The 13910-nt window shown below is 32.9% G+C and overlaps 1 protein-coding gene across 1 annotated transcript in view; it reads right to left on the bottom strand.

The window, feature by feature from the left end:
- Positions 1-494: 494 nt before the first annotated feature.
- LOC145669015 (sodium-coupled monocarboxylate transporter 2-like) overlaps positions 495-13910 on the bottom strand; it is a 34592-nt gene continuing 21176 nt past the window's right edge. The window contains exons 11-15 of the mRNA XM_081737352.1: positions 13636-13819; positions 6523-6609; positions 5065-5246; positions 3875-4091; positions 495-2696 (exon numbers count right to left, since the gene is read on the bottom strand). Coding sequence (XP_081593478.1) covers positions 2622-2696; positions 3875-4091; positions 5065-5246; positions 6523-6609; positions 13636-13819 — 745 coding nt within the window. The 3' untranslated portion in view covers positions 495-2621. The remainder of the gene's footprint in view (positions 2697-3874; positions 4092-5064; positions 5247-6522; positions 6610-13635; positions 13820-13910) is intronic.

The following is a 13910-nucleotide window of genomic DNA, read 5'->3' as shown; positions in this document are numbered from 1 at the left end:
ACATTGCAAGATAATCTTGTGAAAGTATTTTTAAAGAACGGCTTAATTTACTTAAGTATGGTGTTATTAATCTATGATTAGAAAAGAGACTTTACTATAGATATTCTTAAATAGATAATTTATTTCACATTCAATACATTGCACAATACGTTCTCGTGATGTGAGTACTATATAAAAAAACAGAGAGTGTCATTGCTATTGAAGTACTGTAAATAGTACTGAGCAAAAATTGGCTTCGTTAAGTATAAAAGAAAATATAATGTAGTACATATACAATATTTTCTTTCAATTTATTTTATTTACTTTTATATAAAAGTTGAAAGGGATCTAGCTTTTCAATCCATATTGACAATACTTGTTTTTATATTAACATTAGATATATGCATACAGATAAATAAAACAGTTTGCTGGTAAGTGAAAAGTTATGAATTTATCGACAAAAAAAAATTATAAACATCCATTTTTGTAAATCAAGATTAAATATTTCAGCTAAAACTTCGAAGTACATCATCATTCACGATACATTTTTAAAAGCTAATTATAAATCCATATCATGATAAATGTTTATTGTTTCTAAAACAAAATTCTGTTTTATTGTTTCATAATCCGCAACTATTCGGAGTTGAACAAGAAAGTTAGTGTAAGTTATTATGTATTTTTTAGATAATCATTAATTTAGATTGTTGAATCATTAGATTGTTGAATCATTAATTTAATTACTCTTTTAATTGTGCGTAATCAATACAACAGAACTGATAGTAAATAAAAAGAGCCGTTGATAGCGGGATTATGGTAAGCTCTAATTCTTAGGTAGTGAAAAGTTGGTGGGATTTGAAACTCTGATTTCGTTAGAAATTTTCATATCTTGTTGGCAGTACTGATAATATCACCGAAATCTTCTTTCACATATGTGACTATTGCAGGGCTTGAAAAATCTACTAGCCAGACCATTTTGCAGTCACTATGTTTATACTCGCCAAATGTAAAAAAGCACTGGCCACTGGCGAGCAGGAGAGTGGATATTTCAAGTCCTGGACCATTGCTAAGTTAAATTAGCAAAAACAGTCTAAAATTACTCCTTTTGACACAAAAATATTTTTTCTTATATTTTGTTGGACAAAATTAATAAAATCATAAGGATTTATAATAAGAAAAACATTAAATTTCTCTGAATAATTTTATTTGCCCTGAATATAAAAATGTATTAATTCTTTTATTGAGTATACAAATGACAGAGTAAGGTTTAATTTTATGATGAAAGTTGCAATATGTTTTGAAAAATTATGTTGATTTTACATTAATTGCAATTAAATGTTGAAGACCATATCTCACATATACAGTCAGTTCTACCGGCATGCTCTTGCTCTATTGACGAAATTTCCAAATGCACTTTCGCAGAGTTGTAGCTCTACTTCGTGGATTGAAGGGCTGAATCTCCTTCTTACAAACCAGCTGATGAAGTAGATTTAAAAATCAGAAAACCACAGAAAAAGAAGTCGCTTGAGTATAGAACTTTGCTAATAGTTTTTACACTTTTCTCCCCATATAAACATAAACTTTCACACTAACAATTTATTCATTCCTATAATGATCCATGATTTTCTATCGCAATGATTCTAGATGACAGCTGTGAACTTTTCAGTGTCGCCTAAATAACGGAACGACAATGGCGCGGAATCAAGGAAGAGCACGTAGTTAAAGACACAATTTTTAACATAAAACAGAGCAATATTTTACGGAAAACAGTAAAAAGAAGTATAATTTCTACAAAATATTACAATACAGACACACATTCTTTCGTGTAATGTCTAGAACTATTCAGCTAAACTAAGAGAGTTGGCAGTGATGACACTGAACAAAATGATGGAATGAAGAAAGTGTGAGGAAACGGGAGAACCCTGAGAAAACCACGCACACTGTGTTTGTCCACCAGAAAGTTCATTTGGCGAGAGCTGGAATTGAACCAAGGATCTAGAGACAAACATATTCATTACGTAAGGAAATAGTTAATCCGTTATCGTATACCGGGGGCACGGTGGGTCAGTGGAAGAGCGCTTACCTCTGTTCCCTGGTTCGATTCCGACCAAGTAAGTTTGTGGTAAAAAACATCGAGTCCGTGAGTTTTCTCGGAGTACTTCCGTTTCCTTCCTTTTATCATTCCACCAATTCTTTCATCATCATTCACTTGATTTAATTATCGTCTCCCTTAGCCTAAAGGTCATAATCGTGAGACGTTAAACCTAAATATTTTACTTCATTATCGTATATCGTTTTATTCAAAAGTTTGGACAAACGTTTATTACAATCCACAAAGAGTTAAGTTAAAGAGTTTCCAATATTGAATAAATATTTTAGTCTACAGACTAATCATCATCATCCAACATGCGTGTTGAACATGTATATCTCTAAAGTAACAAATTTTTGGAAATGTTTATTCTTTTATTCTTATCAACAACGAAAAGGATCTGCTTCTAGTTAACAATAGACACTTTTCTAATGGAATACTCTCCAAGCATTGTTGGTTGTTAAAAATCTTGAACTCATACTGGAACACCCTATAGTTGCTACTTCATTGGTTGACAAATGATCAAAATCAATCTTGAGTTGTCTGTGTTTTTCTTCTATCTTGGTTCTGATATTAAATTGCTCTCTTTGTCTCCATTTAACTGAGTTGGTTGAAGTACTATTTGCTCAACCTGTTAAAAAAAAAAGTAGAAAGGAAACAATTAAATTCCATTTAAATGTGTACATCTTGAAGCATTAGGTGTACATCATGATCAGATATTTAAGAAACCGACATGTGCAACAAGTAAAAGCATAACACCTCTTAATATCTCAGACTATGATGGGCAAACCCGTAGAACACCCATAGTTCCAATCGAAGAGTTCAGAATGAGTCAAATTACAAATTAAAATAACAAAATTTTGTAATTGACGTGTTTTAAATATCAACTTTTTAGGTTGGAATTTACAGTCAGTTAATAGTCTCATCATCACTAGGAACTAAAAGAACTGATGAAGAGTAAAATAAAAAGTGAAACGAATAAGGATGATACAAATATAATAACAATACTCGCAGGTGTAGTCTCGCTAAAACTTGGTATACATATCTAATCCCGTCAATAACTTTCGATGAATTGACCACTTAGAGTACTGGTTTTAAACACTGAGCACTGTTGTTGATGAAAATTCGGAAATTTCTTGCTAAGTTTTCACAGTAGAACATTAATGGCGTCAGTATCCATCTTTGTTGATATTTGTACAAATAAAGTATATTTTTAAGTGTCTTATATTCACAGATTTCTATAATGTAATGTTTTCGAGCTGTAGTATGTTATTTAGACTTCCTGTTCAAAAACTGTGGTTCAGGAAGAATTCAGACGAAGTCTAAATCTATTAGTAAAATTTAAGGATGAGTCACCTGACATCAACTTCCATAAACTTTCATTCCCATATTTTACTTAATAAATGTGTTAAATACTTAAGATTTATTTATTTATTTATACTGCTAATTTGCTTTTTAAGCTAACTCGTAAATGCTATTTACGTTAAATATAAAAGATAAGCTATTTGATAAATACTAGTTACAACAAAAAGTAGTTTCTGATGCTCATATATCAAGAGAGTATGCTCTATTCTAAGCTACAAATTCGATAAAGAATACATTACATGAATAAAATTACACTCAGGCATCACCTAGTTTATGTATAAAAAATAATGAAAATACCGTTTATTGTAACTGTATGCATCTACATTTGCTGAAGTCATAACTGATTAACGCTTAAGGTGAAAAGCGAAGTTGTAATCTTTCAGAAAATAATAATAAATTAATGTTAATTTTACTCGTTGATTCAAACAAAAATTATATATTTACCTTATTATGATTTAAAAGCTTTTCTTCTGCAGCCTCTTCTTTGTTACAATGACGGAAAAATCTTTTGACAACTGGAGATATAAGTTTAGGATCAACATCTTTGGGATTGTGTGCTCCAGTCAAGAAACTAACAGCTAAACCTACAACTAACACTGTAAGTACTCCCATAAAAGTATAGTACATGTATGAAATCCTATATAACCCGAGGACTGGTTCGCTGAAATTTCAAGAAACAAGAATTATTAGTAAAATTCAACAAAATTAGCAGTTAATGTGGTGTTATAATATGCTCCAAACTGTTCAAGATACATAATTAAACATATGTTTTCATTTACATTTGCATTTACAAAACTAATTTTAAACCTTGGTCTTTCCTTCAAAAGAAAAGTTTAAAATAGTCCTAATTAAATTTAATTCAAATTCAATACTCTTGGAATTTTCAGTAAATCGAGGTCTAAACTTGAACATTATTTTTTTAATTATACATTAAGGTATTAAGAAAAATACCTTTTTCAACAAAAGTTAACCTCTTTTGTTATTAACAACAATATAAAAGGAAAGAAACATTTTAACACACATTCAGAAGAAATGGTAAGATTTAATTTAAAACTTTCCTTTATCTAAACAAAATATATATAATATTCTCTAACTAAATTATATACTCGTGCATGTTTTCACTACGTATTCATTATAAATAGATTCATTGTAATAATATTATACCTAAATTATTCTACATATTGAGTGTTATGTAAAGAAATTTCACTTTTCAAACATATTATTCATTTCTCGCGCATTTGTCAAAACAGGACGAACATTATAATCAACATTTTCTCTCCCTGAAAAATAAAGTACTAAGAAGACAAGATTCTGAGACACATTGTTACTATTAAATTAAACTATTCATTGTAGCTTTAAAAAAAAATAAGATTATTAATAAAACTCCACCTGACCAAAGCAGCATATATATTTTATGTTACGTAACCTTCCTCAGACATTATATCCCAATTTTTTACATAGCCGAAACAGTAACAATATATGTACTCTTAAAATATATATGTTGCTTTGGTCAGTTGGAGTTTTATTGACAATATTAACTTAAATATATATATATATGTATCAAAGCCTTAAAAGACGCATACGTAACTTTGCACCGAAAAATTGTATATTTTAAAAGTTTTTTTAAACCGTACCTCTCTAAAGAAAATGACGCATTTGAAAGCGTTGAATTGTCATTCAAGAAACTATAACTACAACCTTCTGTGGACACTGGCATTCTGGGAAAAGTAATTTTCTTGGAGGCAATCGCTGATTGGCTGCCGATTATTACCCATGACATGAAGATAAGGCTTGCAAGTCCTCCAGCCATAGCTCCCTTTAGTAGTAGGAACAAATTAAAAACAAAATTATGGTGAACAAAAATTGTATCGCTAGGTTTAAGGATAAAAGTTGCGTGCTATTTCCCAAACAATACTAAATTTTCAAATTTAAATACAAAATACAAGTAACTAAGAGTACGAAGAAATTGTAGTAATAGTAATAATTTTACATTAAAACAACAGCTTGTAGATTAATGCAAATAACATCAAATTATTATTATTTCAATATGTATACAATAATCTAATCTTCTTCTGTCATATTACATCACCTTCTGTTTTAAATCTGATAAGATGGTGCAGAACAAGTCGCATTAGTACTGTTTGATAAGCAATCATAAATAACGTGTAAGATTGAGAAGTGAATTTGTGAACATCGAATCTAGAATGTAATTGGTAGAGAGTGTAGCAGGTCTTATTTATTTGTTTAATGTTTAAAAGTACAACTGGCCAATAGCATAACTACATCCAATTTCCCATTAAATAAGTTTATGAGAAAACAAAATACTCTTTCGAGCGTCTTAGTTATCAATGTTGTCTTACATTAACTTCATTTCTTATTGTGTTATTTTAGAGCGTAAACTTTCTCATATTGCAATGAATTGTGAAATAGTAGTTTTTTTTTTTATTTCAAAATTAAAATTGAGAAGTTAAAATATCTATATGAATAGTTGTATGAACGATTTTCTATGAACAGTTGTACCTGAGATATAACATATTTACTCCTCATGTTTTTCTTGGAACATAACTCAATTTGACTGTTATCTTGTTTAGAAATGAACATAGCCTACTGAAGTGCTGTTCAACGTACTAAAACTATAATAATTGGCGGGTGGGTGTGTAAAGTGTATTAAGTCAAAAGTTAATGTTATAGAGAAGTCGCATTTGAAAGTTCAGATATAAGTCCAAAAATCCGGTTTTGAGTTTCAGGCATAAATCCAAAAAACAATCTTATTAACACGAAGAGCTACAACAGCTAATCATTTTCTCAAAATCGGATTTTGGATTTATGTCTGAACTTTCAAATGCCATTTTTCTAATACACTAATTTTTGACTTAATGCACTTTACACATTCACACGCCAATTCTTATTAAACAATATAATGACTGCATTCTGTATCGTATATTGGAGCTAACTGTGCAATGCTAGTTAGATCTCCTTAGCACTTCAACTCATATTGAAACCCCTTCAAGTAAAACTTCTTTGTTTATTCAAGTTGTAGTTTATTTTCAAATTTATTGAATGATCCATTGTAATCAAACACTCATATTTACCTTTGTATTAGCCCATGGGAAAAGAAGACCGAGAGTGAATACCCCTAAGATTGCACCTCCTCCAATTCCTTGGAGACTCATGCTGACCTTTGGAAACAAGAAGCCACAAATGGTTATAAGCACATACTAGCATTGACTATATTAATTGCAAATTTGATAACTAATTTTAAACACTTATATATTCTAACATGGATTCAACAATAACTAAATCATGTCACGTTTCACGAACATAATACATAGTATTATAAGCTTCATGCTTGACTGAAGCTATGAGAACTCTTTTTGACTTTACTGAAGAGACTTTACTGGATTCTGAGTTTAACACAAGGTTACACACTCTCGAGAATTATAACTGGTGACCAAAATTTAACACTAGTATTTGTCACAAACAAATGAATGTAGAGGTGTTAGCACAAACTACATAAGAATAGGCAGTGTTTTTGTTACTCGCACAGAGGACGGAAGTACAATTAAACCATTTTCTACTATATCTCTGTATGTAAGTACTTAAATGTAATCTCATCAAATTTTCAGCCGAAAATAGTCAATTTTGATTACGAAAATGAGATTAGGTTGTTTTGAAAGCTTCAAGATGCGAAACGGGTTATTAAGCGTTTAAACCTATACCGTGAAAGCTTTTATAATCCAGATCAGTACAGTTCTATAAAATTAATGGTTACGTAGTTACTGTTGTCAATTATTGTGAGTTATTCAATATAAACAATTCTTGGTCAGAGTTTGATTTTAATTTTCCTGGTTTTAATGAAAATTGATCCTAAAACTTTGTTTCACTTGCTACTTCTCAAAGAATGAAACTCTGGACTTGTACAAATACATTATTCTTTGTTCTCAAACAACATACATAAAATAAATTACGTAACAAAAGTTAAAAATCAGATTTATAGAGTTTCAAGAAATAAATGAAACATTCAAATAATCAATTGCTGGTAAGAACTAATTCTGATCAGAAGGCAGTTTGAAACCTCCACGAAAACAAAAATAACGTCCGTAATCTAAAAATGTGCCTAGTCAACATGAATGTCTTCCTATTATAGTCTTCCTGTGAACTCTATATGTTCTGTAGACATGTAAATAAATAAAAAGAATGTAATACAGTTCTAACTTGTGTGTTCAATGACAAATTTTAATCTACAATTAATGGTGTTCATTATATTCAACAAAAAATCCAGTTTCTAATAAATTTGGTGTTAGGGAGATTCATTAAGTAAATCGCAATATTGTGAAGATAGCTAACTTCTTTTTTTTTTATTTTTGCCATTCGTTTGCTGAGTGCTTGTTCAAACCATTCGTAATAAATGTTGAAACCATTTGAAGCAGACTACTTTGTTTCCACTTCTCAGTCTGCTGAGAGCTGGTGTTCTCTCGATTCTCCAATCACGTTTATTTCTGAATATTTTATTTATTTTTATTCATTTATTAATAAATGTTTCAGATATAGATCCAAGTCCATTTTACGCTGAAACAATGCAACAAAATACATAGGAAAAACAACAACAACAATATGTGTATATATATAAAATCACGACCACATTTACATAGACTTCAGTTTGTTTCTAAAATGCTTTTCAGAGTCAAAAATATCAGTATCTGAATATAAATTATTATAGAGTGATGCCAGTGTTAAGTATAAGGAACGTTGTATAATTGAAAGTCTGGGTGTTACATATGTTAGTAACGTGTGTCTGCGAGTAAGGCGAGAAGCTACACGAAAATTGAGAACAGAAACTAATGATTGGGAGTCAATTTTTTCATTAATAATTTTATGAAGAAACAGTAAGTCTACCACTATGCGTCGAGTAATTTAAGTCTGAATATTAAGTTTGTTTAGGAACAGTATTTTATTAAGACTACGCACTGAAGGAACTTTTTTGTTTGACAATGGCAAGGCAAAAGTTAAGAACAGAATCCAAACGGGATAAGTCTGAAGCACAGGCCATATTCCATATCTGTAAGCAATATTCAATTTTAGGAGATGCAAAAGCTTCGAAGAAAATACTAAGTGATTTGAAATCGCGCATTTCAGTAAAGCTATAAATAATATCCAGTACTCTCATAGTATTCTTCACAGTAACATTGATGTGATCAGTGAATGTTCTCGTCAAATACTACTCCGAAGTCTTTATGTGTTGTAACTCTTTCAATAGGACTGTTGTTAATACAATATCTTTTGATCTTATAAGAATTTAGTTTTGTACATATGGTCTGACAACGATGCTAATGCGAGATTAGGAAATGTAAGTAGGTACACAATGAAGGCGAAAGAACGCAACACTTGTAGTGAGGCTACGGAAATACACTGCTCCACAAAACTTAAGCAACCCGAGAGAACGTGATATAAGCGACGTGTGGGGCCCATTCAGCACTGGTTAGTGGCATGCACATACACAGAGATGCGTCAGAGACACACAGGCAAGGCGAGCACACGTTCTATCGCATAAGCAGCACCGTTGCAAGCGCGGTGAACAAATTATGCCATGAGGCGAACACCACAGCCTACTAGTGTCCGAGGCTCCAAGCATTGGGTTAGTGGTTCTTGTGTGGGGTACACACCTTGCAATGACTGATAGACGACATTTGAGTGACTTTGACCGCAGGCGAATAATTGGGCGGTTGGAATTGGGTCGATCACAAGTGGAAGTGGCGGAGGAATTCAACGTGAACAAAAGCGTTGTGTCAAGGTTGTGGAGTCGCTTCCAAAATGGAGGTGAAGTCAGTAGACGTCATGGAGGAGGCCGTCCGAAGAAGACGTCGGCCGTCGATGACGAATTTCTCACAATTTCTGCCAAACGTAACCGTCAAGAGTCACGCCCTCAACTGGCCAATGAGTTGTTTCAGGCTACAGAACAACGCGTGAGTCGTGAAACTGTTCGTCGTCGGCTCAACAGAGCAGGACTGTATGCAGGAAGGCCTGTGCTGTGTGCGCCATTGAAAGTGGAGCACAAACGTGCGCGTTACACATGGTGTCAGGAACATGTTGCATGGGGGAACACAGCACAGGCCACGTGTCATGTTCTCCGATGGGTCGAGATTAAGTTTGTCGTCTGATTCTGGTCGGACTTTAATGTGGAGAGAGCCAGGAACACGCTATCATCCAAACTTCATTGCTGAACGTCCGTCCTATGGCGGTGGTTCCATTATGGTGTGGGGTGAAAATATGCTGGATGGGAAAACGGACCTCCATATTGTGCAACATGGCACTTTGACAGCACAACGGTACCTGGATGAAATTCTCAATATACATCTGCGCAATTTCCGCGGAGCATTTGGTCCAGACTTCCTGTTCATGGATGACAATGCCCGCCCACACCGTGCACATCTTGTTTCCGACTATCTGGAGAGCGAAGACATTACGCGTATTGCATAACCTGCATATTCGCTGGACTTGAATCCCATCGAGCATGTGTGGGATGCTCTTGGACGGCGAATAGCGCAGCACAGTCCACCACCACGCACTCTCCCTGACCTGGGAACAGCTCTCCTCGAGGAGTAGCAACATCTGCCGCAAGACTTGATCAACACTCTGATTTGCAGCATGGAGGCCAGATGTCGTGCCTGTATAGCTGTTCGTGGTGGTCACACGCCATATTGACTGCCTATGCCCTCGCACAATCCAGCTTCACCTGTTGAGGTATTGTTGTGCTGAACTTTTTGGTCACTCTGTACTTCCTAACTGTATTGTTCGTCTTCACTTGTGTTGCATTGTGCATCTGGACCGTCGGTTTGTTCATTATACTTGGTGCAGTGATGGTGTCGTTTCATTTTCTGCCACTTTCTTCGAGTTGCTTAAGTTTTGTGGAGCAGTGTATAATGAATAAGGCAGTGTAATGAATGTTTGTCTGAATCATCAATATCAAATATGCTATGCACACTTGAATACATTTATATCAACATACAAAACTTTGCGCATATCATCTATATGCAACTTCACCCTGTAGTAAATCCATAATGAAAGTAGTAAGTTTCGCTCTGATTAAACGTGTTGTTTCAACATGGATTAATGTTTCTTTACCTATATTCACCAAATTCCTAGCTTCAGGAATATTCTTTGTATTTAGCAATAAGTGAGCAATTGAAGGTTCTCTTGGTAATTAACGTATGTGCAAGGGTTTGCATATTTTAGGAATGGAATCCCCGAACATATAAATACATTTAGAATTGGTATGCGTTTTCTTGCTGTCCTTTGATCGTAATTTCTGCGGTATCTATTTATTTTTGGTATTCATTATTATTATTATTTGCACAATAATAATAATAATAATAATAATAATAATAATAATAATAATAATAATAATAATAATAATAATAATAATAATAATAATAATAATAATAATAATAATAATAATAGTGAGTCATTTAGGGGAAAACTTATTTCAGAAGTTCTATTAATCACGTGAAATGAGTTATAATTTAAAGATAACTTGCTATCCCTTAAATTATACTAAAACAAATTAGTTCCTCAACAAAGACCATCAGAGATGTCGGTGCTCGTACACACCTTTCAAGATCTGTGATTCTTTTAATTTTATACGGGAAAAGAGTGTTATCAATCAAATGGTAATACCTACTGAACGTGAGTTCGTTGTCTGCTAAAATCTTGTTCTCAAAATATTGGATGCCTTTAGTCTCTGCAACTAAGGAAATAGCAATATCAATCTTCACATTATCATGTTGTTGCGAACAGTTGTCTTCGAACTGATAGGCGTTCGAATTGTAATAAGATTCAACTAATTCAATGATTTCTTCGATTTCAAAATCTGGTTTATGGGTTTGTTTAAGTCAATTATTTGTACATTAAAATGTCAGTTCAACATATAATAATGACTACATACTACACTAATATTTGAGGTTCAATTGTTTTTACAGCACTTACTGCTGCTCAAGTATCTTTGCTATTAAGGATGCCATTGTCCACTGTACATTTGAAACAAAGAGTTTATACATATACAGGGTGTTTCAAAACAACACCGACAACGTTTGCGAGGTGATTCCTGACACGAAGATAAGACGAAAAGTATAGACCAAACTGGGTGCACAAATGCTTCCTTTCGGAGTTACACGCTCCCGAAAACATGAAAAAATGAACTTTAAAGGTCCACAGCTCCAAAACTATGGGACCTACCGTGGTCGGGTCAAGACTTCACTTAGGAACTACTATGTACCCTATTCAAATATCCAAGTTTGTGAATCCTGTGGTATTTACGCAACAATTTTTATAGAAGCAGTATGTGAGTACTTCAAATTAAATGTCTGTAGCCAAACTCCCTCTATAAAAATTGTTGGGGAAGTACTACAGGATTCTGAAACATGTATTTTTGGATAGGGCACATAGTTCCTAAGTAAAGTCTTGACCCGACTACCGTAGGTCCCATAGTTTTGGAGCTATGAACCCTTAAAGTTCAGTTTTTCATGTTTTCGGCAGCTTATAACTCCAAAAGGAAGCATTTGTGCACCCTGGTTGGTCTATACTTTTTGTCTTATCTTGGTGTCAGGAATCACCTCCCAAACTTGTTGGTGTTTTGAAACACCCTGTATACAGGTAAATACAGAGGAAATCCATCAAAAACGCCCCTTATACTTGGATCGAGCAAAACTGATCACAAACAAGCGAACAACGTAACATTCTCGATGAAACTTCCTATTTGAATCAGTATTTAGCCAAAACCTGTCACTTTTTAGTGTTCTCCACTATATTTCTCCTTCTCATAAGAATAAAAGTAAACGTTTTAGCCAAGACAATATTATTAGAAATTGTTTAGAATTTAACAACCTTGACCACAGAATTTTATTCTCTCCTCTGAGAACACCTATTGAACGATAAAGAAGACTTGAGCAAAAATAAATTTTGTAAATTTATTTCAAGTTGATGATGTGAAAAAATCAAAACATTGATCAACCTGCGGACAAAATAGAACTATTAATTAAGAATAAAATTTATGTAAACCCTTCATTATCTCCACGATGCTGCCAAAGTGAAGCATGAAAGTTTGATATGCATTTTACATTAAAGGAAGATTCACCCTCTTAGTCCTTAAAATTAACTCTATATGAAAGCGCTAAAAAGTATTGTACTTGTATATAGATCATCACTATGGTTATTATATTTTGGAAGTGTTTTATTTTCGATATGTGATGATCATTGTTTGAAATGTATTGTTCTTGATATAATTCATTTTTTTATGCATTTAGCGAGAAGATTCACAAAGCTAATAGAATATTGTGTAAATGGTACGATCTTTCAGTGTGATGAAAAGTGCTGGGGCAGTAACCTTAGTATTCCTTTTATTTAATCATTATTCTTTGTGGTTTTTAATTAATTCATTTAGTGGATTGTTCATCTATGTTGTAGAGATTAGAAAACTCATCCTTTCTTTGAACTAAACAATCATACGTTATTATCTTATCTTCGTGATCAATTCTGACGATTTTCAGTTCACTAAAGAAATTATGTTTACTCGTATATACAGAAAATTAAATATACAGAAACACATGAAAATATAAAACTTCGTTGTTTTTTCTCAAGTGTAACAAGAAGATACCCTTCTAAACATTAGCAAGGGATCAATATATAAATAAGAAATATGATCATGTAAATACGTACTCGTTACTGCCTGATGAAGAGGAACTATTTTCCTTAAAATATTACAGATGATAATTTACAAATACTATATCTCTCCTCACGGAACATAGTGGTAAGGGTAAAAAATATATTTGTGTTCTTTACTTCTTTTAAGTAGCTCTATTCACTCACATATAGAGGACTACTTTACAAATCATGTATGTGGTACCTTCTCGTAGAAATAGGAAATAAAGAAAAGCTCAAAAGCTATATAAACAACTTAAAGAAATCGTCCTGTTTTCCTTGAGAACTGGCACTTATTATTTCTTTCTTTGATTTTTTCAATCAAATGATGACGTTACATGCAATAGAGATATTTAGATAGAGGACCATTATCATGTATGGCAAGATAGAAGTAGAGGTGTTAAAAATACTTGGTCCCTAACTTCACTTATAAAAATATTCTTACGAAAGCAAATAGAATATGTTAACAGTTTTATAATAAAAAAGATATTACTAGAACATTGAAAGTCTACCTGTAGGACACCTCCCAGCTGTTGCACAACAAAAACCAGGGCAACACAAGCAGCGCCAAAGAGAATAACAGCCGACTTCATTAGAATAAAAGTCTGTGTCTCCGTTAGAGGCTTTGTAAATGCACTTTTATAAAAGTCTTCAAGGGCAATTGCTGCAATTGCATTCAGACCAGAAGACATCGAACTAAAGAAATAAGCAAAAGGATCATGTAATTCAGATAACAAAATGACAAATTTAATAATAAATATTAGCTAATTAATATTATTTATTGGCT

The sequence above is a fragment of the Thermobia domestica genome, chromosome 13 (assembly GCF_964235325.1).
Source record: "Thermobia domestica chromosome 13, izTheDome1.hap1.1, whole genome shotgun sequence".
Lineage (NCBI taxonomy): Eukaryota > Metazoa > Arthropoda > Insecta > Zygentoma > Lepismatidae > Thermobia > Thermobia domestica.
The sequence above is the reverse complement of the archived record's forward strand: the minus strand, read 5'-3'. Positions and strand labels throughout refer to the sequence as shown.